The sequence below is a fragment of the Barbatula barbatula genome (genome assembly GCF_947034865.1).
Source record: "Barbatula barbatula genome assembly, chromosome: 21".
In the NCBI taxonomy this organism is placed as follows: Eukaryota; Metazoa; Chordata; class Actinopteri; order Cypriniformes; family Nemacheilidae; genus Barbatula; species Barbatula barbatula.
The window spans coordinates 15,545,098-15,572,097 of record NC_136784.1 but is presented as its reverse complement, the minus strand read 5'-3'; the positions used below and the strand labels follow the sequence as shown (position 1 = coordinate 15,572,097).

General features: G+C 37.9%; 2 protein-coding genes across 3 annotated transcripts; both read right to left on the bottom strand.

Annotated features, from left to right (window-relative positions):
- Window positions 1–961: 961 nt before the first annotated feature.
- On the bottom strand, window positions 962–6,601 carry LOC306910608 (uncharacterized protein). Of its 2 annotated transcripts, none has more exons than XM_079485263.1 (5): window positions 6,308–6,601; window positions 5,613–5,840; window positions 4,133–4,327; window positions 3,707–3,883; window positions 962–3,549 (listed from the first exon to the last, which is right to left on the bottom strand). In XM_079485263.1, exons 2-5 carry the CDS (start codon window positions 5,820–5,822, stop codon window positions 2,536–2,538), a joined length of 1,596 nt encoding a protein of 531 aa, XP_079341389.1. In that variant the 5' UTR covers window positions 5,823–5,840; window positions 6,308–6,601; the 3' UTR covers window positions 962–2,535. The 2 variants fall into 2 exon arrangements, with proteins under 2 accessions (XP_079341389.1, XP_079341390.1); XM_079485264.1 differs by having other exon boundaries at window positions 4,133–4,324; window positions 6,308–6,595.
- An 868-nt stretch (window positions 6,602–7,469) lies between these two features.
- On the bottom strand, window positions 7,470–25,751 carry sacm1la (SAC1 like phosphatidylinositide phosphatase a). The gene is made up of 20 exons (XM_079485626.1): window positions 25,671–25,751; window positions 21,453–21,550; window positions 18,567–18,641; window positions 18,355–18,482; window positions 15,958–16,107; window positions 14,890–14,949; window positions 14,723–14,756; window positions 13,357–13,458; window positions 12,660–12,745; window positions 12,466–12,552; window positions 12,296–12,364; window positions 12,118–12,197; window positions 11,944–12,042; window positions 11,621–11,759; window positions 10,586–10,655; window positions 10,421–10,493; window positions 10,251–10,344; window positions 10,074–10,166; window positions 9,873–9,930; window positions 7,470–9,783 (listed from the first exon to the last, which is right to left on the bottom strand). Exons 1-20 carry the CDS (start codon window positions 25,697–25,699, stop codon window positions 9,647–9,649), a joined length of 1,761 nt encoding a protein of 586 aa, XP_079341752.1. The 5' UTR covers window positions 25,700–25,751; the 3' UTR covers window positions 7,470–9,646.
- Window positions 25,752–27,000: the final 1,249 nt, after the last annotated feature.

Here is a 27,000-nt window from a genome sequence, read left to right as displayed (position 1 = left end):
TGGACATACTGATTTGTGCATACTATATACGTTTAGTATGGAAGTAGGTTTCGGATGCAGGACATATAATGGCTGTAGTAAAGTCTTGCCTTTCAAATGAAAAAGCCAGCCACCTTTCTTAAAGGGATAGTTCACCCAAAAATGTAAATTCTGTCATTATTAACTCACGCTCATGTTTCAAACCTGGTATACACCAAGGAAGATGTTTGGAAGAATGTCAGTAACCACACAGATCTCATCCCCATTGACTTCGGTAGTAGTTTCTATTGTTTCTATTCCCTACTATGGCAGTTGTGGGGGACGCGATCTGTCTGGTTCGTGTCTTCCAAATTTCTTTCTTTTTGTACATCAGAACACAGAAATATAAACAGGTTTGGACCAACCTGGGTGAGAGTAAAAGTGGGTGAACTATCCCTAATGTGCAACTAGATTTTTTTGCCTAAGGAGGCACAATTTATGATATGGTAAGTTTTTGTGATAGAAAAGTAGTTTAGGTCAAGTTTCATTTAAATATTATTGTGTGTTTGATGATGTTTGGAGCAAAAGTTTGCAGGATAGTGAACCTTGACAACTCTGAAATGGAATTTAGTATGACTCCGTAGTATGTAAGGGATACACTAAAGGGAGCCAGCTGCTTGTACATTATCTCGCTTATTACACTGCTACGTGCCGCATGAGAACAATTCGGTTTTAAGGTTAGAAACGGCGTTCAAGTGTCAGGAACATGCAATTTGGTTTGATCATTTGTATATATGTTATTAAAAAAATATTATGTTTTTTCGACAAATTAAATATAAATATGTCAAAATGAGTTGAAGCATCCAGGTTACCGTGTGTTATTAGTTGTGAGCGGTTGTTATCTGGGAATAACGAACCTGCAGATGTCGCGCCTGGCCAATCAGAATCGAGCATTCCAACGAGCCGTGTAATAAATATTATTAACTCACAGCAGGAAACAGATGAGACAAACGTGTTTCCAGTTTATTTCATGTAAGGATGACATTGAGACATTTCACAACTAAAATGACAGACTATTACTTTCCTCATCACAGTACTAATTCATGAACACTGTTGTTTGCTCATCTTTTATCCATCCTTCTGCAAGCCCCACACTAGACCTTCCCTTCTAAAGTCTCCTCATCTGAAGTAATTGACCTTCACTTTAAAGTTTAAACTGGACTAAAACACTAATTCTCTGACGTGGTTGTCAATATAAGGGCACTCTCAGCATTCAAGATGTCAGGACTAAAAAACTCAAAACACTTTGGCAGTATTATGATCTGCACAGTGACATTACTTATACACAACACTTCCTGTATCACTGTGAAGCCACTGTGTGTAGTCATTATCCATCACACTGCTGTTAAAGTCAACATGAAACGCCAACTCATTTTACTTTTGTAATGCAGCTGAACAAAATAAGAAATTCAACATAAAAAACTTGATGTTACTCTCTTCTTAAGCAAAACGATACGTCTGTGAGAATTGTTTTTGCATAATCACCAGTAGGTGTAACTGTTGTCACAATAGTATTTCTAATGCAAAAAAATTATTGTTGAATCCATTAAGTTTCGAATGTGCTCTTTTACAAGAATGGCATAAAAATTGAGCACTTGGTTACAGAAAAGTTGAATAAAAAAAAATATATCACCCATAAAAAACACTACAATATTCCATCAAAAATACGATTTTCAATGCCGTCTTTAAATTTGAGTATAAAAATGACTGTAATAAATTATTAAAACGTATGTGTGTTCTTCTCTTGATTATAAGGTGGCCTAATAAATTAGTTTAAGTCCCCCTGAACTGAAAGTTGCGATCATTTTTACTTCCGTAATTTGACGCGGTTCCGATTTTGAATGACAGAGTTGAAGGGGAGGAGTAAACGGAAGCTCCGCCCAAGCCGTTTAACATACGTCATTTAAGATGTATAGTCATTACAGGAAGGAAGTGATTTTAACTAAAGATTATGGGGGCACACGATTTTAAGAGAATGACCCACATTGATAAACTATTTACAATAAACGCTGCAATATTTCATGATAAATTAGGCATTGTCATTTTTTATTTGACTGGAACTTTAAGCACTGTAAATGCAGTTCATTTAAGATATAGCAATTCGATGAAAACGCCAAATCTGGTTTTTGTGTATTTTTCGATACGAGACAGGCAAAACCAGATTTGTTGTTTTCGCCGGAAGAAAAAAAGTCAAGTACACCTGGGAAGAGGATTGAGTAAATTAAGACATCATTTTCATATTTTGGTGAACTATTGACCTAAAGGCAAGATTTAAGTAAGTCTACATTTACTTACAATGAGAGTCTAAAACTATCCTAAAAAAGCTGTTGAGTGATGTCGACCAAAAAGGAAAGTTGCTAAATGTATTACGTTTTAATATGAAGACCAACGATTCTCACTTTGGAATAATGTCCACTCAGGAAACGTAAACAAACGAGAGCAAGAACGTCAAGTTAACCGGGCAACATTTCATTTCATGTTGACTTTAACCGTAACTAAATTCATTATAACTGTAATCTAAATCCCTTCGCCGACACCTCCAGCCACACCGTCATTATTTCGCTGCATCTCCAGGTAGTTTTGGGCAGTGGTCCTTCCGTGTTGCTCCTTCAGGTGGCGCCGCAGAGCGGGCTTGTGGGCGAAGCTCACGTGGCAGTAGGCACACACGTGCGGGCGTTCCCCGCTGTGCAGGTTCATGTGGTCACACAGTGTTGACTTCTGAGTGAAGGTCTTGTGGCACAGGGGACAGCAGTGGAGTTTGGCGACTCCGCGGTGGACAATCATGTGACGGTTGAGGTTACTGGAGTGGCTGAAGTTCTTCCCGCAGCACGGACACACGTACAGCTGGTGCGTCGCCAGGGAATGCACGGCCAAGTCCTGCGTAGAAGAGAACGCAAGTCCGCAATCCTCGCAAACCACCGGTCCCGTTACGCAGGACGTGGAGCCGACAACAGCCACGGACTCGTCGGCCGTGCCACGCTCGTTCTGCGATGCCCCGACTCCCATCGCCTGTTCCCCGCTGGAAGCTTCCACTCCATAATGAGCTGGACCCTGGTCCTCAACTTGTCCCTCTGCCACCCTGTACTCCACATGGAGCGAACTGTTCGAGAGATGCTGATTGGAGAGGTAATCTGCCCCGAAGTCTGTTCCGAAATTACCCATGATCTCATCCGGGGTGGGAAAACGCCAAGCTTCCTGATAGTTACCCAAAAGCTTGCGATCCTTCAGAGTATAGCGTCTTCTGTTTTTGAAGCCCCTTCCTCTGCCACCCCTGTGCTCGCCGTGACGTCGCCTCCACGGGCGGGCCGCGCCTCGAACGCTGTTGCCTTTTACTCGACCCTCCATGCTGGCTTCCTCTCCACCCATGTCCAGCTCCTGACAGTGGTCGTCTAACACGACGATGGATTCTCTGTTTACCTCCTCAGCATCAGGGTTCTTCCCTGGGTCTTGATGTTCATCGCTGATTTGCACCTGAAAGACGTCAGACTCACTGCTGCCCTCGAAGTGGCCAGATGGCTCCGATGCCCTCACCTGAAGCAAAATCAAACTAGTTAGCAAGATATAGAAACTGATAATTGTGCAGAATTAACTACGCAAGTGCTATCACGGACGTGTTTTCGAATATGATGTCATCTATTTTCTGTAGCACTGCAACGTCTAAGATATCAACACATTCACAGATATTTACATGGTGCATTGACAAATCACTGGTATCTCTGGGGTGAACGACAGAATGTTCAGCATCCTTTCCAGAACTGTGAGGGTGTAATGATGCCGTGTCAGACGGGGGCGACATGGATTCCAATGAGTGGGTACTTCCACTGACAATCACCGGCATGGACTGCGGGTCTTCTGTTTTCACAGTCTGAACAGAGACGTAATGGATTACGTGAAGAAAATGGAAATGTGTCCACATCTTTACAAAAGAAGATATGGTATTGGCAACCACTGGCCCCATTGACTTCCATTATATGGCCACAAACCACACAGACATTTCTCAAAATATCTTCTTTTGTGCTACACTGTAGAAAGTGTTTTTGTGCTTTTCTGTGCTTTGTGGAGTTTAAGGGTCCCTTTTCAGTAAATACTGATTTTACAGGGTTGAGATGCTCACCATCGGGCTGCGATTCCGGGGCTGCATGTACTGGCTCAAAGCTCCTCTGCATTTCTCCACCACATGCTCCATCTGCAGGTAACTGGCTGCTGTCAGGTAGTTCACGATCTCTTTAGCGCTGAACTGCAGCATCCCTGTGTAGCAAGACTGGAGGAGCTCACACACCACTGTTGAGCTGTGCAACATCGACACCTGCTGGACACAGAAGAGAAGATCTGATGAAAAAAACAAACAATGACTGATGCTTAGTAAACATCTGAAATGTATAACACACTATAAACCTTGTTTACTGGCCCGATCATTTAGGACACAGGTCCTAAATGATGTGTAAATCTCCATTTGAACATTCATAAAAGGCAAACGTTTTTATGGTCTTTAGAAAAATGCAAACTAAGATATTTTGAGAAATGTTTCAGTGGGTTCTGCGTCCACACAATGGAAGTCAATGGGGGCCAATGTTGTTAGGATCCCAACATTCTTCAAAATAATTTTTTTGTGTTATGCAGAAAGAAAGTCATTTACATGAAATCAATGATGTCTATTGGCATTTAGACATTACTAACATTCAAAGAGCACAATTCCAAAAATTATTTCCAAGTTGGGGTGGGAAATGTCTTAATGCTGCATTCACCTGCTCTCGGAAATATGATAGTTCCCACTATACCCCGGAAATAATGTATGAAACGCTGCTCTTTTAATGTTAACAGATACTTGTGGTGTTTTAATGCTACCAAATCATTGGTAACATTAATGTTACTAAATCCAGACGTTACTTCCGTGTTGTGGTGGGAAATATTCCACTTCCATGGTGAACGCCGTAGCATAAGTCCTAGGTGGAATGCAGCATTCATGTTCTTTTGTTCGAGGTTTTGGGCCTCTTGTATTCACTATTTAGTCGAGTTAATTCATTCCCTCTTTGTTGCCTTGGTTACATATCTGTCATTCATTTCCATACTATTTATTATCACCTGCATCTCATTAAGTTCCCTAATTTTTCCCAGTGTACATATTTTATACTCATGAGTTTGTACTCTTCTTGGTTTTCGATAGCGTGTATGATTTATGATATGGTTGCACGAGCAGTTCTCCCTGCTCACCCTGGATGTATATCAGCCATCTACACAGAATTGAACTTATTGTCTTTGCGGGTTTGTTTAGGGATGGACCACGAACGGTTCATCCGTTCATCTGGATGTTTTATATTTCTGGTTCTTGAAAGATCAATGGTAATACTCCCTAGTGAGCGTTGGGTGTTTCAAGCTGTATCCCGCCTTGTCATGTTAAAGGCAGTCCAGCTTTTTGGCCTTGTAAACTAACGGTGCTCACCAAATGTGTATATTTGATAAAAGCGTCTGCCAAATGAATGCATGTAAATCACAGCGGGTCAACCATAAAAGCAGCCGCCGGTGATACCTGCCTTAACTCAATAAGCCCAACGGAAGCCGAGGGCTGCTACAGTTACCGTGTTTGTAAGACTAACCTGTAGCTCCGATGAAGGGTTCAAAAGAAACTGGTCCCTAAGAAACGCCGAGCAGGCAGCCAGTACCACCTTATGCCCCCTGAACATGCGTCTGCCCCCCGCCACGATGGTGACATCACAGAAGTGCTGCTGTGTCCGCAGGGAGTTCATGCTGCTCATGGCTGTGTCTCCGTGTCCAGGTAGACGGAAACTAACCAAGTCGACTTGCATCTCTTCAACTGTAGACAACTAAATAGAAAAATGTACGAATTTGTTTTGCAATGTTAGTCGAAAGCCACCAATATATTGAATGAGTTTGAATCCATCAGTGTCATCTATATGAAAAATGACATGATGGATAAATGATTAACTGTTAGTGAAGTAAGGAGGTGTTTTGTGCAATGGATATGCAGGTAGACATATCACGTGTGTGTGTGTATAACATGGCACGTAAAACTACATGAATAGCTTGTACGCCTACAAATCCCAGATGTATATTATATACATTTTCAGTAATGCATCGTTACACGGTGACGTTCTCTAGCTTTTTAGGCGATGTGACGTAACACGTTTATAACAATGTTGTTGTCAACACCGGGCTAAACAAGCAGACACTGTGGCTTTTGTCTCCAGCAGACTAATCGGACGGTATAACAATGTACAGCCCTCGTTATTCTTCTTCCGTTTCACTTGTGCAATAACGATTATAAACTTACTCGAGCGATTCGGAGTTGAAAATAGATCAATAATCCCGCATAACAGATGAACACGCGCTTTTATGATCAATCCGGTTAAATCCACATCACTGGCGACCGACGAAGAGCGACGAGCGGAAATACCCAGCGGAAAACAAACTCTTTACATAGATCTGTTATTTGCACAATTTTTTATTTTTTTCTTCGGTTGTGTATTTTATTATTCTCCGCGTGCATCAAAAATATTAGAGCTGGGGTCGGCAGAAGTGAAGGCAGAAACTTAAAAGATACACGTTGAGCGGAAGTATCGTTTACAGAATAAAAGCCCAAACCCGTTCGCTTTGTCGCTCTTGCAAACTCCGCCAGTCTGCACTGTGCCGTGAAGCTGCTCTGTTCAGTAAAGTATTTAAGATATTAAAGGCTTAACATTTTTATTGTACGATATTAGAGTCATCGTGTTGTGCAATATGATGTAAACATGTTTAAGTAGATAATACGCCATAGTACTGTAGTGCAAAAATGCATTTGGAGCGCAACATGTAGTTCTAAACTAAATCTAGTAGTTATTTAAACAATTCAATTATAAATAACCGTCCCATTATATGTGAATGTTTTTCGTGTTGTCCAAGATTTAAATTGCTTTCATGCGCTTTGACCATCATCGGATCCGCGCAATGTTGAAAGTCCGACTATTGATAACCACCAGGAGGCGCTGTGTATGTAGGATTAACACGCGCAAGATTCTCACGCGTTTTATTCCTAGAATAGGCTTAACATTGACTCACACTAGAATAGAAACGTAAAACTTGTGTTAATGTAAAGCAAAGCATCAAGTGAAGTTTAAAAGCAACACTACCAATTCTTTGTAGTTTGGCTAAAATAAACACCTTCCAGGCACAACCCGTCAAGTTTCAATCCATGTGTATTTGCAAATCAATAAATAAATGTTTATCATTCTCTAAAACATGGGTTTCAGTGTTTTCGTTACTTTTTTCTTTGTGTTCTTTATAAAGAAGGGATGTCTTGTCATAACATGAGATTGGCTACAATACACATAATTATTAATGTACATTTACAGAGTAAAGTTTCGTTTATTAAGCCTATATATTTAAAGTATAAAGCTCACACAATTATTGCTGAAATAGATTTTCACCATTGTTCATTCTTTCTTGTGAAAATAAATCAAGCAAATAACATTTTATTGATAGCCTTTATTCAACAGTTGCCACATGGCATCCCAATAACTTCAACCCAAATGATATCTGCATTGTTTGTAACTGACCCAGAACACAGTGTTAGAGGACTGACTATTTAAACGATGTAATATCTCACAAACTATTCCCTTGATACTGTTCTCTGTTGGGAATTCACAATGACCACTTTACAAGTTGACCGTAATGAATCAAATGTCCTACTGGAATGTTAATATAAACTCTTATAAATAAACAGGAAGAGGTTAACATGATTTAAAACACTGTCAGGATCAAGTCCAAAAACACAATTAATATTGATCATATGTCATATATCACACTTCAAACTGAGCGCACCCTGCTAGTAGGCTACAAGAGCTTCAGAAACCTTAGGAAATAAAAACATCATCGAACCCCGTGATGAAAAAATATGATTATGACGACATCACTCAAAAGTGCCAAAGTATGCTATTGTAAACCGCACTGTACAGTACATTATTACAATAACATTCTTATTTACATATTCTTAATTTCGTCCCAATATACATTTAACACATCAGATTTACAATCAAACAAACAGAACAGAATTCTTTATAACATCAGAGTGTTGAGCATCAATTCTACGTTAAACAGTACACTTTCTTTATCCATGCACAAAATAAAAGAATACATGTTTGAAAGTCGATATTATTGTTTCATATAGAGATTGGTCTCCTATACCATTTATAGTTGATTCAAAAACACACAAGAGACTCCAGAATTACACTAACTTTCCCTGAAATTACCTCTTTTATGTCCAGTTCAATGGTAGTAAGAAATTCAAACGGAAGTCTTAAAGAATTCGCAAGCCCACTCAGCATAAAAAGAAAGCAAAAAATCCCCCTGCCCCAAAACAACAGTGCTACTCTGAAAAAGGACGAAAAAAGAGGTAAAGCCATTATAAAATACCCCTTCATAAAAGTGAACCTAAAATGTCTTCTAATATATGATGCTCATAAAGTTGTCTGAAAGATTTAATCAGATGCAAATATACGCCCCCAGTTGCCACTACAGGTGAATTAAAAGTGCAAGACAAATTGACAGATATTCTGAAATAAGCCATTTACAAAAGTCTATGTCTGTCTAATGAACCGCCACTGAACTGGTAACTTCGAAACAAAAAAAAGTCAAAAAGCCATTAAAGAGTTTATGTCTTTCTTTTAGTGTTTATTGGTCCATGAAGAGACATGAAGTGGCTAGACAGAAAAGTTCTGTTCACACAGCTGTCTGTAAACTTATGAAGAAAGTGCTTAAACCACCCCCCCTCTCCTTGTGGCTCCCTAGCTGTCCAATTTCATAATTTATGAGAGAACAAAACCATAAATACGCTGGCAGGACAAAAGGCAACTACATTAAAACCCAAACTGCCACTGCAAAGGACCAAAAATAAACCAAGGTAAGGCAGATTTGATAGGACAGGATAACAGACTGGACCGACTGTGTGCTGTATCATTTAACTTTTGCTCGTAATTTTAATGGATCTTTGAATAATCAATCACGATATGACGTATTTCCGTGTTGTATCTAATAAAGCCAAAAATCCAAACCAAAATGATAACTCTGATCATCAATATAGCAGCCTTTGAAATAAGAGGCAGCTTCCACATTACACTTAAAGGGAAGTTCACCCAAAAATCATTTCCTCATCCTCTTGTCTTTTCAAACCTGTGTGACTTTCTTTCCTCTGCACAACACAAAAGTAGATATTTTGAAGAATGTAAGTAGCCGAACCTCATTGACTTTTCCACCGTATGGACCCGAAACCACGGAGACATTTTTCAAAATATTTTCTTTTGTGTTCCAAACAAGAAAGTCTCATATAGATGTTGTAAATGACATGAGAATGAATAAATGATCACAGAATGTTGAGCTGAACTGTCCCTTTAACTGGCCTGAGATCTTGTGAAACCTGTGTGCAATTCCCAACTGATGCAACTAAAATGTAAAGTTTAAGGAATTTTCATGAAAGTTGGTCACTCTGTCCCATGACTTAAAGGAAACTTGTAGTGTTTGACCATACGGGTTGTTTTTTCTGAAGGTGAAGTGAAGGTCAGTATAAACTCCAAGCCTGATGCATTTGAGAGGAAACCGAGGAGGAAAGTTGAATGGGAGAAGGGAGAAGAGGTCTCATTCAATCCATCTTTTCCTTTTGGACCAGTTTGGGAGCGTCCACAAACTCTCGTCCATTGACGATAATGACAGCAGCTGTGATGGCACTGGCCATGCCCCAGAACAACACGTACGCCAGGGTCTCGGTCCAAGTGTCGCCTGAAATGAAGACCAGATCATTTGCCACGCTGTATCAACATGTTACCATACTTTTAACTATAACATTGCATTATATTGTCCGAGCTTACCTGCCATTAGAAGACAGATGATACACATAGAGAAAGCCACCACCATAATAACGGGAAGCTACGGGGGAAAAAGAAGGGAGACACAGCAATGTTAAATCATATTTTTCACGTCAATAATCCCATTAACAGCCCCATCCATCTGAAATTGGTTGTCTCTCTCGCTACGATTAACATTTAAAGTAATATAGCAAAAGCACTGACCATGAGGAACTTCCAATCCTTCTGCATGTGCATAGCCGTCAGCCCATCGGTTTCATCCACCGTATAGTTTCCGAGGTAGAGATCAATAGAGTCCTGGAGGCAAAGCAAGCTACTTAACATTCACCGTGGCGAACAGAGCCTGACTGAAGGACATGAAGATAGAGAATTCATACGCACTTGTCTAAACCCATCTGAGAAATTGTTCTTGTAGTAGCGTATCAGTGAGTTCCAGCCGTCCATTACCAAGCCCCAGTGAGTTCTCTTGCCGGTCCTGAGGTCAAGGGGGAAGGTCAAAACGTCACGCTTATACCACTGCATATATTCTGTTGGAAGTGCGAGATCATTACCTGGTGAAGTCAGTTTTCAGGGCTCCTGTTCCTGCATATTGCTTTGCACAGGCGTTGGCGTTGTCCGCCCACGCTGAGAGAAAGAAAACACTGCAGTTTTAACTGTGTAACAAGTAAGTGAGCCTTGGCTGGCATTGTGAATATCCAGATTTCAAGTTTACCCACCGTTCTTATAGATTTTCTCAAAATCTGCTTGCTCCTCGATCTTCTGGCCAACATGGATTACGCCCATCCTCTGAAATGACATACAGTTACACATGTTTTGAGACACAAACTCAGTATTTCACACCGTGTAACTTAGAATGAATGAATGAATGAATGAAATGAAATAATACTATTATATCATAAAATATTTTATGTTTCAAGAAATAAGCAAAAATGAAGCAAATATTTCAATTTATTTAGATATAAGAACTCTATACAACTCTAAATACATATTTAAAATAGGGGTGACCCAATAAAGTCAATATTTGTAATATTAATAGCTGTTTTATTGATGTTTTAATACTAAACAAATTATAACTGTGGTTCTCAAACTGGGGACCCCAAGATGGATGCAGGGGAGCCACAGATTTTGTGGCATTTTATGAAATATCGAAGTTGATCATACATTTTATGCAAATCAAACTTCAGCCAAATAAAGCCAACTAACCAAAAGAATTGATGTTTCAGCATTTTATAACTGAATATGTTTTGGGTTAAATTAAAATGATAAGTTTAAAATTATAAGCCTTTATTTGGGGGGTCCGCAAAGCGATGCACAACGAAAAAGTTATAGAACTCCTGAATTATAATATTAAAAATAATTGAATGCCAATATCCAACATAGTAAGTGTTGGTTTACACCTTGTTCAAAGGTTCCAGCTTTCTTAGACTTCTTTAGAGTTATTGACCAGATAAGAGGAAACTGAAAATAAAATTTAAGGTGAATTTGACTTTATTGTGAATTCTTTTGGGCACGATAATTGTGTAGCGAAATTAAGGTTGTGTGGCATGTCAAAATGTATTCACTTTTTAAAAACTGCAAACACAACAGTACTGCTTTGATGTACAAAACAAAGATAAAAGCAGATTTAAGATCAATACACTTTAATAATAGGTTTAAGGGATTATTAACCATGTGATGGTCTTTTGTTTCATTTTTGATGATCTCATCACACAGGTCGTAATAATGCCTTGGTTGAGATGTTGGGATCTCACCTGTAGTTGGTTCTGTAGGGAACGCCTGGCCAGCAGGCTCTGAATGACGTTGGTGCGATCTAAGCAGTCCATACAGTTACTGCGGAACGTTCCGGACTGTTCTGACATCACCTTCCCGTCTGACCCCAGCATAAAGTACCTGCAGAATCAGTGCAGGAATTGGAATTAGATCAAAACTGGTGACATCACCACAGACATCACCATTACACATATCCGACATTCCACCCACAACTTACAGACATTTAGTCTTTGCTTCTCCGATAGCACGGTAAGGAAAATATTCAATGAAGGCGTATAGGAATGACAGAAATGAATATGTTTACCCAAACTCATCTTGCATGTCGGCCACAGTGTCGACCAAAATCTGGAGGCGATGCCATCTCATCTTACTGCATTCTTTGTGGAAGTCAAAAGCTATGTACCTCAAAAGAGATGCAAAAGTCACACCAAAGTAAATGTGATAAAAAAGCAGCATGTTAAATGAAACCGTCAAGTACTTGATCAGTCCGTCTTCCATGCCGTTGACCATTTTAGCGAAGGTCTGTTCAAGGGGTAATTCAGATCCCTTCTGATTTACCTGCAGACAGAGAAATGATCTTGAAGTCTGTTACCAACCATCAAAGTTTCTTCATTTAGAGTTATTTTCCCACAAGTGGACACAAGGACTTTATTTACCAAATTCAGAATCACTTGTTTCCCATAAATGAGAACCTGGGACTCAAAATGCCTCCTGAATCCATCCATCTAAAGAAATGACAGACACAATATTAAGCCGACTTTCCTCTCGACTGATTTTTAATGGGAAAAGAAAACCCGCTCTCTCGACATCACACAAGAGCTCTTACGTGATTTGTGTCTGTGCGGATCTGCGGCTTGGGTTTGTACTTCAGGTTGGGTCTCTGGGACCAATAGAAGGGCATAGAGCCTCGCGTCTGTTTAAAAGAAAGTGAAAGAGCACGGATCAAATCAATAAAGTCAATTATGGGAGGTCAAAGAACGGATGTGCTTGCATTTGAGGGCAATAGTGATTTGTAGCCACCTGCACAAATGACGCCCGGGCATTACTGTACTGGACTATCTGTTCCGTCTCGACAAAGTTAGCAGCATGTCCCTCAGAGTCAATTCCTGGGGTGCAGGAAAAATGCATAAGTATTGAAAAATGTGTCAATACGTTAGTGTATGATCTTTGTATAGACCGTTTCATCTGACACACGCGACGGGACTGCAGTTAACTTTCGGTTTGTTTTTGGCTGGTGTCTAACAATATAACTATTTATATTTGATTTCATTTATGTTCATCTTAATCATTATTTTATTGTATAATCATTTTTTGAAATAAACTATTTGTTGAGTTTTGTTGTATGATCATTATATTATATGAACAATTTGTGGAATGGGTCCTGTAATTTGGACGCATTTAAAGAAACCGTATGGTACATTGCCATCTAGTGGTTGAGCTAGGTATCTCCGTCTAAATTCAAAATATTGGAGAGGCAAGTTAAGCCAAGCAATGGTTCTTCTTGGTTGCTTTTGATTGTTATCAGAAATAATCTAGTGGCACTCTATTGTTGGTGAATGTGTCCCGTAAAATAAGGGCAGCCCACAAACGTGCGCATGCGGTAACATTTGTTTATGTTGTCACTTTGAAGCCGTCTATATGTTTCTCAGTTGGTAGGAAATTTAGTAAACAGTGCAAAAGTCGTGGGTTCGTTCCCCAGATAAACAAAATGTCTCACCTCTGACGTAATAACGCACCCCAGCTCTGAAACAGCTCCGTCTAGAGATGAGAATCCATTCAAAGACCTTTCCATTGATGCAGCAGGGCTTCATCACGATAACTGAACCAGCCGGTTAAGTGTCAACAACAACAGTGCACATTTTAATATTGATAGATAATCTCAAGCAGGGCCATCAGCAGGGGGGCCAATTGAGGAACAGATGTGCAAAGGTGTCTCACTAGGGGAGGGGCTTATATTATAACCTACGGTGTATCCCCTTTTGGTAGGCTACAGGCCACTAACATTTTGTCACATTACTATAGAATTGACTATAAATTCAGCATATTTTCATGTTACTAATCCTAAACCACACCCTAAACCCTACACCTATAGTTATTACATGTAAAGTCCCTGTGAACCGGAAGTTGTGATCGTTTTTACTTCCGTATGTTGTTATTATTTACAATAAACGCTGCAATATTTCATGAAAAAATAGACAGTGTCATTTTTTATTTCACTGGGACTTTAATTTTATAATTTATGTAAAATAAAGTTTAACCATAGTAGGATTGTAAATTGCCATAGTAAATTGCTTTATGCATGTATTTGTTCTGTTGAACACAAAAGAAGATAGTTGTCAGAATGTAGGAAAGCAAACAGTTCGGGGGCACTTTTAACTAACATTATATTTTTTCTTACTATGGTAAGAAATGGTTGCCAAGAAGTGTTGGGTTATAAGCATTCTTCCAAATATCTTTCTCTGTGTTTGTCAGAACAAAAAACGATATAGATTTGGAGCAACTCGAGGGTGAGTAAATGATGACAGAATTGAGATTTTTGGCTGACCTGTTCCTTTAAGGATTTTTAAAATCTAGTATTTGAACTATAATCAATAGTGAAACGTTGCTCTGTGAAAAATACCAGAAGCTCTTACACAATACACTGAAAAACATTCCACTTTGTTAAAAATTCATAAGCGAGAGTTAAAATATTGATATATGATGCTTTAGTGCCCAGCTATAATTTCCAACACTAATGTTTACATTGATGCATTTGCCAGACTCTTTGATCCAAAGCGACTTACATTGCATTGCACTATATATTTTGTTTACGAATATTTGCAATCCCCTGGGATCGAACCCATGACCTAGGCGTTGCTAGCCCCATGCTCGACTCACAGAGTCACAAAAAAGACTTTCCTGAAATCATCAGTCTCACTTTACTGGAGCTGAACACTTCCAAGTTACTAAAAATACTGATAACGGTACGAATACTTAAATGAATGTTCGTAATAATTTTTTATAAAAGGCACTTTTTGCACACCTAATTTGAATGAAACAAGAACGCATGTGCACTGTAAACTGACATCCGGTTTAAAGGATACATCCGTGGATGACAGGAAATGCAAACTTGTGGAGCTACAGTAGAAAAAAGAAACCAGTGAATAATAATGCATCCTAGACTGAATATAGATAATTAATCTGAATTCTATTTAATGCATCATGTGTAGTTCAATATCTTTCAATTGTTATGAAGTAGTGTCATTCATACCTCAGGCTGTGCAATGATTTCCCTCAAAAGGTTTCCATTCCACATAAACCTCTGATCTGCCTGTAACAAAAAGACACATTTTGAGTTAAGACAATGTCAAATGTAATGACATGATTAACTTTAGAGTTCAGTGAGTTACTGTCATCTAACACATTAAACTTAATGGTCTTAAATATGTTAAGGGAGTCTGAACATATGAAACCCGGCACGACGCCGCCAGTTTTCAATGACTATTTGCACACACTAAAAACGAAAGTGCTGCGATGTGCAACGCAACACCACCACCGCCTTTCTGCTACGTTTTGAAAGAACATATGATGTAAACAGGGCTGGAAATGTGGGGGGCATGGGGGAACGAAGTTGAACTTCAAAATGTAATCTTTCATTCATGCAACGGCCTACAAATGCTGTGCACGTCATACATAAATATAGCAGGGTTTTCTGAATCTGTGGTTTTAAAATATGAAATATCGACCATTTCCACCACTGGACATAAATAACTACTAATGTAGTGGATCAATAGTTCTGTTTTCAAAAACAAAGCCTTGTTACAGTATATACAGTAGATCCATATACAGCATATACAGCAGATCCATTTTGGCATTAGGTGTGTTGCCATAGAAGCAGATATTACCGACGAAATATTGTGTAGCTTGTAGCAGAACATTTATTTTAAAACACTGAATTAAACAAATATATTTGTAGCAGAATCTTTGGTCGAGGTGGAGGGTCACCATGACCCGTGATCTGTTTCTGTGGCCTTGCATAAGATAAACCAACTGCAGCACCATGAATTGTGTTAGAAAGACACTGAAGATCATTTAACATCACAACGCAATGCGAGACGCAGCAGCGTGTGTGCACATATGTCAGTAATCTATCAAATGTAGCTAACAAAAAGACCTCCTCTGCTCCGTCGCCATCATTTTAATATAAGGAGAGACAGTTGATAGAGATGAGGTTCAAAAGCAAAGAGATGATCGGCTGTCTGTATGTGATGCGTGATAAGAACCTACAGCCTAATGTGAATACTCTTCGTCTCGTGTGCACAGCGTTATCTATGCTCACCCTCTCCAGCAGGCTCATCTCTTGAAAATCCGGGCTGGTGTTGGACAGTCGCTGCTGGGTGTGTGTCAGGTCATAGTCTGTGCAGAAGTAGAAGCCATCCGTGTTAAGCACGTTGTTGATCATAGCCAGAAACGTCTTGTTGTCTTGCATCTGTAAGAGGTGGTAAATATAATTACAGAGAGATTTTGAAAGGAAATGTAAGAGGTGTTTGGTCGTGCATAACTGATGTTAGGGTGTTATGGCGAGTTGTCAGTGCGTTGATATGCTACACTCAAAACTATTTGACGTTCAACTTTATTAACATTTTCATGTGAACAGGTTGTGCATAACGGGATTATGTTGAATTTAAGTAACATTATCTATTTCAATAAACCTCATATACTTACATAATGTTAATGTTGTTTAGTTGAATCAGTTTAAGAGTCTTGTTTTTGTTTTAAAACATTAACTTGATAAACTTAAATTAAGCTAAAATTTGTATATAAATTAATCCAGTATAAAATAATTTTTTATCGATTAGTTTATTCAAGGAAGGCATTTAAGAAAATGTTATAATTTTATACATTTTTAACAATAATCAGACAATACTCTCATTTGTCTTCGATAAAAAGATATCGAGTTAAGAGAAATCCATAAAAATTTGAATTTAACAATGTTTCCGCCAAGTAACTAACCATAGGCAACGCGCTTTTCTAAACAATGGTAACCACAAAACTCAAAAACATAAACTCTTCAAAATCTTAAAGATAAATTAACATTAAACATTAACAAGTTTTATATTTACTGAAAAAATGCATAAAATAACATTGATTTAAGAAAGTAACTAAAAAGTTATACTAAATATAAAAAATCATATTGTGACCAAATTTTCCAAAAGTTGTGTTGACTTTAGGAAGTTAAGTAGACTGGAAATGGACAAGCAGCAAAAAAAAATTTTTCAGTGTACTACATAGTTCACACACAAATTAGAATTCACTCATCATTCATCAACCTCACGTCATTCCAAATCTATATGACATTTTCAGCGGAACAAAAAAAAAGATATTTTGGACCAGATGAGAGTGAATAAATGTAAACTACGCCTTTATGGTGCTGACAGTGTTTTTTAGTGCCTTGCCATTCAATGTTTTATTGTATTTTCTAAAGCAAATTTCGAAAGAGTTAATCTGCTTGAATGGGTCACACAAAGAGAAAAAAGCAAAGCTTTACTACCCATGCAAATTCCTAGCCAAGGTCTCAGCCAGTGAAAGGTATACAGTAGCACAGGATGATGGATTTTTTATGTATGCAACTCCCAGAAGCGAGTTAGCATTTTAGCATTTCCGGGCTCAAAAGTTGCCGCGAGGTTGATGTTTTTTTTGGCGTAAATGCCTCAAATAAGGTCTGTTTCTAACAAAACATCACGTTTTATTCTATGGCATAAAACACACCAGGAATGGCCTGCTCTTGACTTTCTCAAGTTTAGAAACAGCAGTTGCAAACTAGTTGCTAAATTTCACTTCCGACATTGTCAGGGACATAAACGTCGTCACACATAAAAATATCGCATATCATGCAAATGTGAATAAGGGGATTTATTCACTGAGTACTAGTTACTTATCAGGACACACATTTTTAATAAAGTTTGAAAGAGCTGTCTAGGCTTGAAGGTGGTGACATTGATGATGAGCGACTGTGGTGTAGCCTAGTCGGTTTATAGCCTCATGGTCACTTTTTTTACTTCTGTTGATTGTATTTAGGCTTAAAAATGTTTAAATGAATCGAAGTGTTCATTTGTAAAAATTATCTTGGCAGAGAAAACGTCTAAGTATCGTAAACCTTTGTCATCCCAGAGATTCTTTATTAACAGAACGCAGCAATAAATGCTAAAACTATTAAGGAACTGTTTAAAACTTCATTGCTCAATTTCCAAATTGAGGATGGATAGCGAATTAGTAAAGTGTGACACTTTCATACCGGTCCCTTATGAACACTGCAATCCACAGCAGCCACTTCACACTACACTTACACCAAACTTGGTCCACCTTGTCAAGGCTCTTGTGAACTTCCAATGTTTTGATGAAACACTTCTAGTGCCCATTACTGGACCGTTCACATGCTGCATCCAAAGCAGACGTTTCAGCCTTGTTAAATAATGCACCACGTATGCCACAGCGTAATGAGATATCCGAGCGTGAGCTCGAATGAAATATTAACTGTACGAAAACGTGCAGTTTTCCCTAGCTGAGAGTGCTGAGTAAACTGTAAATGGAAAAAAGCTTAAAGTTCAAGGCAGGACAAGTCTTCAGTGATTTAAACGCACTAGACAAGTCATCAAACGTCTTATGACATTTACGGCCCGGAGGTGTTAAAACCCTCAGCGTTTGACAGAAAGTTGTGTTGAGGCACTTTGATGACCTGAATATCTGTGAGGTGCAGGATGGTCTTCTTATAAGAAATCACATCAAACTCCAGCGCTTTCCACACAGTGTGGCCAAACAGGTCGCCCACTTTCCTCTTCCTGGTGATGACTATGAGGTACATACCTAAAGAAAGAAAGACGATGCGTTGTGGTGATGTGATATATTGCGTATGCAAAAAAAGTAATAATTTCAAAAGGGGAAACCTACCAGCCACCAGACGTATAGTTCCCATGATTCCACAAATGGGCCTAGTTACTCCAGATGGGGGGATGTCCTTCACACCTTCAAAAAGAAAATAAATACTGTTTTACGTGGATGGACGATGCCGATTAGGAACATAAGTGTAGTGAAGTGAACATTCAGCAAACAAAAAAGCACAGCAACTACCGCAAACCATAAAATGTCAGTAGTGATAAAATAACACTGATGGAGAACTAAGATATGACCTGAAATACCGTTCTACATTAATATTTCACAGATTGAACCCTCATGTTTACAGTCACAGCAGTGTACACCGAAAATGTCTTATTGCAACTAAAAAAGTTTAAAAAAACGATTTTGCTATTGCATCTCAATTCTGAAAGTTTTATTCATCAAGAGCATCCAGAGACAGTAAAGTTTACATGTTATGAGTCATCTTGTTTTCTGAAATGTATAAAAGAACTCGGCAGGTTTTTTCTCTGCTAAGCTCAAATAAATGTTGATTGTTTACAACGTACATCAGCCATCTGGAACATAAACCCTGCGGCATAAAAAAGTGTAGTTTAAATATTTAAACTAGCATAACTAAATAACTATAACCAGAAAGAGATTAGACCGATTAACTTTTTTGCATGTTTAGCTTTTTCCAATTGACACGGATACAACTGACACAAAGCTTGATAACAAGTAATCTTTAGTGAAGATTAGTATATTTGTCGTCACACCAAATAAAGAAAATAACATTAGGTTTTTATGATGTTATCATATTTATAATGTGTGTTATTGTTTTTTTAACGAGTTATCTGTTTGGCCAATGAACTCTTCAGATTTTACATTTTTGTAAATAACGTTAAGTCATGTTTTTCTTAAATTGTAAAAAATCGGATTTTTGAAATCGTTTTTCGAACAAAACGTACTTTAACGCCTACTTTGCTTTTGTTTAAACTGTATTTAACAATCATTCTGATCACAGTACATCCTGTTCCACTTCGACAGTGAAGCATATACGTAGCAGTGAACACAAAACCCTAAAAAAAACTTCAATCATTTGAGTTTGATCGAGATTATTTTCTTATGATTTATCAGTACATTTAAGATTCCTGTATGTCTGCAATTCTGTGAAACTGTCAATCTTACCACAAAAAATTGTGTTTTTACCATTTTACTATGATAACAGCACAGATATTAACATTTGGTGGTTCAAATGTGAGATCTCTCTTAATTTGTTAAGCATTTTAATTGAAACTTAAAATAAAGTAATATTTAATGTTCTATAAAGAGGCATGCCTTCTCCATCCATTAGGTATTCTTGCTTCAGGATCGTGCTTTTTATTTCACAGAAATCCTTCAAAGTTTGTCGTCTCCCAAAAAACGCGAACTTTTTTGTTACATCCATAACGCATGTTTATTTCCCTTTTTTAAAATAGTATATTTGTTCATAGACTGACATTTTTTTATGTTTAGACTCTATCAACAAGGGTTTAGTAAAATGGGTTAATTTATACGCATCAAATTCATTCTTTGAGCATTTTTATGTCACGTCCGAAATGCAAAATGTCACACCCATAACATTGGAATTGCCCATGTACTACACTACTAAAGTGGAATTTGTGAGTAATTTCCAATGTAATGCTGACCAGTCTTATTTTCTGTGCTCCACCCATGACACTTCATATCACCACATATTAATTGAACATTTATTACTAAAAAAATTCAAGAACGATAGATAAGTCAAATAAGTGAATATATAAATGTCTAAATATCATAACAATAAATTGATTATTTTTTCAGTATAAAGTCCTCTTTATATAAGCGAAATAACAAAAATGAACACTTTACTCCAAAAAGGCCAAAGACGAAAAAGGGTTCAAGCAGTCACAAGCAATATGTGACCCTGGACAACAAAACCAGTCTTATGGGTTCATTTTTTTAAATTGAGATTTATACATCAACTGAATGCTGAATAGTTAAGCTTTTTTTATATATGGGTTGTTAAGATGGGACAATATCTGGTGGAGATACAAGAGTGTAAAACTCTAGGAGGAAAGGGTGCAAAAAATCTAAATATTGACAAAATCGCCTTTGAAGTTGTTAACCAGAGGCACTGTAGCAGGCCATCCCATCACAAAAATAAAGTTTTTATATATTTTGGGTTGAAAATGTACAAAATATCTTTATGGAACATGATCTTTACTTAATATCCTAATGATTTTTGGCATAAAAGAAAAATCTATAATTTTGACCCACACAATGTATTTTTGGCTTTTACTAAAAATGTTCCCGTGCTACTAAAGACTGGTTTTGTGATCCAGGGTCACATATGTGTAATACTGCTTTTAAGAGTTAAAAACATTTTCTGTGTAATGAAATGGCAGTTTTGCATTGGTTTTTCTGAGCAAAAAATAAATATCACACATTTCCCCTGATTTACAGAAGCGCTCACTAAAATATGATTCAGTGTAACAATCTTGTCAGGCATATTTACAACAAAGATCAATTTACGACATATTAAAAGGCTAATTACTTTCACCCCAAATGCTAAAGATTTAAATCTAAAAGATTTGCCACCATCCCAGGTTTTGCTCCCTTATTCTTTTATACATTCTTCAACAAGCATGTTGTTTGAATTTGTACATAAATATTGTGTTAAAAATGTTGTCAATTTATTCTCCAAAATTTGAGTTGAAACCATAAAATAGACATTTTCCTCACATTTAATGTGCTTTCTATGGACATAAAATCACTTTTATACATTTCTTTTGACGGGGACATCTTTGACCCCAGAACATTTTCAATTTCAGGTTCGGTGCCCTCAAAACAGCCAGATAGATTGTACCCGTGTAAAGATTCATATGCTGCGGCTTTCTATCCAACCGTGCATTCATATCCTACCTGCGAGGGTAATCTCGGTGGACACTCGATCAATAACCAGCACATCATTGGCACCATCATCACAGGCCTCAATGTAGAACTTCTCAGGTGTTGCGTGCCTGTGAAAATAATGACGGCCGAACAGGAAAAGCATTAACTCGAACATAAACGACGGCAATTGACAAAATACTATTCTCGAGCAGATATTAGTGGTGCATGGCTACAGAGTGTTGGATCTTGTGTCTGGATTATTAAAAGAAGAGCCATAAAGCCCCCAAGTCCGTTTTGTCCAGGTTTCTTGATACCATCATCAAAAGACCAGAGCCAAACCTGGATTTAGGTTGATTTAGGTTGGTTCTACTGGTATTTTGTAAAGTTGCTAGTAGGTTATAAAGATGCACATTAGCTCAACTCTGCTCGTCTATGATTGGTCGATTCAAACTCAGGTGGGCATTAAATATAGACCTTGTTCTGACAACGGAGCTTAGTCTTTTCCTCTCTAATTGCCCTCACTGAAAACTGGTTCGTTCAGTGGTTTCCACTGGGGGAAAGAAGGAACAAATGGACTTCTGCTGCCTCGCACACCTAGGACTTACTTCAGCAGGACTGCATTCTGAAAACATTTTTGAACTTTATGCACAGAGCTCGCAAGTATCCGTTTCTATCTATAGAATAGCTGCGTTAAGTTTGTGCCTCTTTGTTAAAGATGATTTTATTGGTGTTCAGAAATCTCGCTCTCCCTCATGTATGTATTGTCTTAGTTTAGTGATCATTACGTTTACCATGTAGAGTAGTTTTAATAAACAACCATATATTCATTTATTATGGGTCTTCTGTGCGCACCGCTCAAATATACTTGGACGCTTTGACTGTGTTTTCGAGCTATGCTACAGCTCTAAATCCTATCTGGTAAAGTTGCGTTACTTCTGGCGATGAGATAACGTTACAGTATATAATATCATTGATGCAAGTATTGTTATCACTGCACTGCTAACCAGAAACTGTCAAACATGGATATTTAATGACGACTATTAGAAGTATTTTACTTTGAGATTAAGTAATTCCCTGACTGAAATTGATGTTTTAACTCATTTCATGGATGTGATCTTGATAGATCTGGTGGAGAATCATCTTTGGCAAGCTAAATTCATCGAAATTTTAACAACAGCTGAAACCACTAAATTAGGAAGAACTTAGGAGGAATAATAATACAGCATTGATTTAGTGGTGATAATATCGACACTGCGTTTTCAGAAACTTTAGATTAATCTTTTAGAAGTTTACATCGTGTCTCAAGCCATCTGGAGAGAGCAGATTCTCAGCACCCATAAATCACAATACTACTTCTGTTATGCATATTTTTCCTCTTGGAGAAAATGACAAAAACCACTTCATCATGCGGGTTTTGACAGCTTGCGTGACAAATTTGAGAATCTGTTTCGGAAACGAGTCTTATGTCCCTGCCCCACTTTTATGGCCCGACTCTTCCTTCCTTCCTTGCCAAAATGCTGAACAGCCACAATTTCTGCGCACTTGACTGATGCTCTTGCAGCCGGGGAGGCATTAAACAGTCGCACGATTAACCTTTTCCATTAACCGCGGCTGCGCAATAGGACTGTGGAATCTGCTGTCACATGAAATATACTGGATGGCTCACTGTCTGGTTTGATGATAAAGTGTTTGTGGGTGGATCTGCTCACGAATGTAAGATGCTTTGGTGGTCTTGTTCATATTAAGCCTGCAGACTTCTGTGACCACAGCCCACAGTTTTGGCCACAACATTTATAAAACTGTGCAGAAAAAAGGCACATTAATAGTTTATCAACATGAACTTGATGTGCAATCACTAGAAAAATGAGTGGGATGAACTGAAGATAAGAGAGCACCGACATTTGAAGGATCTTAAGATATTCTGTTTGAAGGAATGGACTCGGATGACTTGCCATATATTCTCAAACCTCATCAGACATAAAAAAAAGACTCAGATCTGTTTTTCATGCAAATGAAGGTTGCAAAAAGTGCACATAATTGTGGCCAGGTTGTATTAGATAAAAAAATTCATAATGTAATTATTCCCCCCAATTCATAATGTTTTACTTTGTTATTAAATGTTGGAATATTGTAGATGTTTTTAAGAAAACATAATCTCAGCCTTTACGATTTCACAATCGTGATATATCGTGCAGTGTAAATAATAATTTTGTTTCAGTGAGTGAACTAGTGACAGACAACATTTTGTACCACCACTGGCAATGTTTGGTTTATTGTAAACGGGCTGCTCCTAAGCAGGTCACACAAAGAAACAGTGTTTAAGGATTATTCTGGATCAAAAAAATCATGAACAGCCAAACATAGGCAAACTAGCTATTGCTAATGTATTTAGTAGACCAAATTATAAATTTCCCAAACCTTGCAGGAAAACATTTGGGTCATATAGTTTACCCCAAAAGTTTTATTATGCAATAAGAAAATCATTTTTATGTAATATTTGACAACTAAGCATATCCCCCGAAATTTCTTGAATTATTATAATTGTAAAAAAACAAATTTTCGATACCATAATCCAAAACAAGAAGTAATGTCAAGAAGCATCGTACAAAAGGCCAACATTTGTTTTTACATTTACCTTAGATTTTTAAACATTGATTCATAGTAAAGAAAAACTCGTGCCATTCATCATTGAGAATAATGAGACTTACAAACAAATCAAAACATCTAGAAGAAATTAGGTTTCATTTAAAATACTGCCACCATGGAAAACAAACAGACTTATTTACATTAATAATATTTTCTGGTCAACAACATACTTGTGAGATTAATTAATTTAGTAACTTTTAAAAGAACAACGCAGGTGCATAGAACAATATAGAATAATATAAATTTTGTCTATGCTTTAAAAACACAAATGCTTGCCTGCGAATGTTCTGCGGAGCGCATTCACGACTTCACTTATTACGCAATTAAGTTGAAAAGGTCACGCTTCACGTAGGCGGAATCCAGGATACGTACACGAAATGACCACTTTAAACAAACAACTGACACAAAGACACTTTTATATGTGTCATTGAACATTCAACCACCTTGGAACTGTACTCCTTCTCCACATTTGTAAACACAGACTCTGTACTTCCGCCTACGTCAAGTGTGACCTTTTCAACATAAGTAAATTTTTATATTTTCAAGAAAATGGCCGATCATTTCGCTAGATAAGACCCTAAGGGGCAGTCGTGGCCTAATGTTTAGAGAGTCGGACTCGTGACCAGAAAGTTGATCCTCAGGGACGACTTGGGCAAGGCACCTCACCCCTACTTGCTCCCCGGGAGCTGCAGTGATAGCTGCCCACAGCTCCGGGTGTACGTGTGTTCACTCTCTGGATGGGTTAAATGCAGAGGTCACATTTCGGGTATGGGTCACCATAACTGACAAATAGGTCACTTTTACTTATTCATCGTCTGGTATCGTTTTAAGCCCCTTGAAGCTGCACTGAAACTGTAAATTTGACATTCAACCGTTTGGAGTCCATTGAAGTCCACTATATGGAGAATAATCCTGGAATGTTTTCATCGAACACCTAAATTCATTTTCGACTAAAGGAAAAAAATACACAAACATCTTGGATGACAACAGGGGTGAAAATTATCCTGAATATGTATGTTGAAAGTGAACAAACACTTTATTGTCACTATGCACATTTCCATAACATTGGTTTTAAAGAGATAAAGTGTTTGATATCAACTTTACACTCAATCCTCTACACAAAGCAAAAGCTCTCACATCATCATCCTAAAACGTGTTTAGTATGATCACTCGTTCACAATTTCTAAAAGTTACGCGGTATATTCTGAGGTAGTCAGTAACCCCCAACTCAGACTAGACTCATGTCACACACACAAGTGCGAATTCATAATGACTTTGTCTTAAAACCCTATGAGCTGACTACAAAGACAGCATTGTAAATCACCACAGCCCGCACTGACACAGAAGACAGAACTGTATAAAGATCCGATTCATGAGTTAAATGTGTACAACATGATGTCTGGTGCTTTTTTAAGACACAGCCCATGATCTTAACACAAACGGCTTAACCAGCACGAGCTGTACACTGTCCTATACAGACGACACCACTCGCTGACAGTGGCCGGAGACGCCGCTTTTACATGAGCTGACCTCCGCTAAAGTGAAACCGAACGGGTGTTTGTGGATAAATGTCGCTGTACTAAAATAAAAGTTTCAACTTACAGATTGAACCTCTCGTAGGCGGTCGCCATCTTCACTTCCGGGTTTGTTCAATACGCCGTGACGTAAATGTGGGGGTGGCGAAAGAAGGGCGCGGCTTCCGGTTATGTCGATAAGGTGAGGGTTGCCTCGTTAGCACCCAAATGATGTAAAAAAAGCTTAAAGTTGTTTATATTATATGAGGATCTCATAACATATTTAGTTGTATTTATTTGTTTTTTTATGTTTCTTTTGTTTATCCTCTATTTCGTTTACTCGCAACACACATTTTGCAGTATACCATATTTTGTATGGAAGTGGTTGTCTTGTTTAGCGATCATAGTGTGACTAGCAATAAAGGGAAATACCAAACAAACTAAAGGAATAAAGCACTTATAATATTTTGAATCATACAAGAAAATAATGTTTTATTTCAAAACAAGAATATAATAATACAACATTTTCTGTCCACTCTGCCAATTAAGGCACTTAGTATTTCAGTTAAATAGCTATTCCCATTTTTCATATTAGATTTTATTCACTTTTTTGCCATTTGCGATCTATGTTTTCACAAAAGAACCAGGGCTGTAATCAAGTCCACCTTTGTCCAGTCCAAGACCAGGACTAGTCGACACCGAGTCTAAAGAGGTTTGAGTCCAAGTCCAAAGAGGTTCGAGTCCAAGTCCACATACTTTATTTGTAATGATCAAAAAGTGGATCAAATTACGTAATTTTATTTACTTGAGGTATAGCAATTTCGGCAAAGTCACATAAAGCCGAAGTGAAACTTCAGATTTTCAGTCTTTTCATCGTAGTGTAAAAATCACATTCTGGGCTGCCAAAATTTTTTCCCATTCTCAGCTTGTTGACTTGTCAGTGTTAGTTAACACGTAATGAATCAACGTCACTTTTGCAACCATGATGATTGTGGAAAAAATGTAGAAGTTTCAACAAACAATCAATATTTGCTTTAGTTGGTTCTTGTGTTTTAACGTTAAAGGTTTTCATCATCTGTTAAAACAGTGTGCTTAAATACAATTCTTAAGGCAATGAAAACTAAGATCCATTGGGATCAGGTGATAATGATTGTAGTCTTTGTGCAGTTACCTAAATAATTGCTCTTGAGTGCATTGTGTTATTGATTTATGACTGTTGTAAGATTATACATTGTGAGATTACAGCAGTGGTATAGCTTATTATACTTTTTTGAATTGACAGAAAAAAACCTTTGAATTGGTGAATCAATCAGTCATCAAGAATCAGTGTATGGAACTCAACAATAGAGGAAATCAACAATCATAGTAAAAAACTCATTTGTGACTCCCAGAATGCATTGCGGTTCATCCGTTTATCT

Excerpts from the sequence above, each read along its gene's own strand:
- LOC306910608 (XM_079485263.1), bottom strand. The coding sequence starts at position 5,822 with ATGCAAGTCGACTTGGTTAGTTTCCGTCTACCTGGACACGGAGACACA. Across the intron at positions 4,328-5,612 it reads ACCCTTCATCGGAGCTACAG|CAGGTGTCGATGTTGCACAG; the intron begins GTTAGTCTTACA and ends TTCTGTGTCCAG. Across the intron at positions 3,884-4,132 it reads CCCGGAATCGCAGCCCGATG|ACTGTGAAAACAGAAGACCC; the intron begins GTGAGCATCTCA and ends GTCTCTGTTCAG.
- sacm1la (XM_079485626.1), bottom strand. The coding sequence starts at position 25,699 with ATGGCGACCGCCTACGAGAGGTTCAATCT. Across the intron at positions 21,551-25,670 it reads GCCTACGAGAGGTTCAATCT|GCACGCAACACCTGAGAAGT; the intron begins GTAAGTTGAAAC and ends TTATTTTCACAG. Across the intron at positions 10,345-10,420 it reads CTGAAAACTGACTTCACCAG|GACCGGCAAGAGAACTCACT; the intron begins GTAATGATCTCG and ends CCTTGACCTCAG.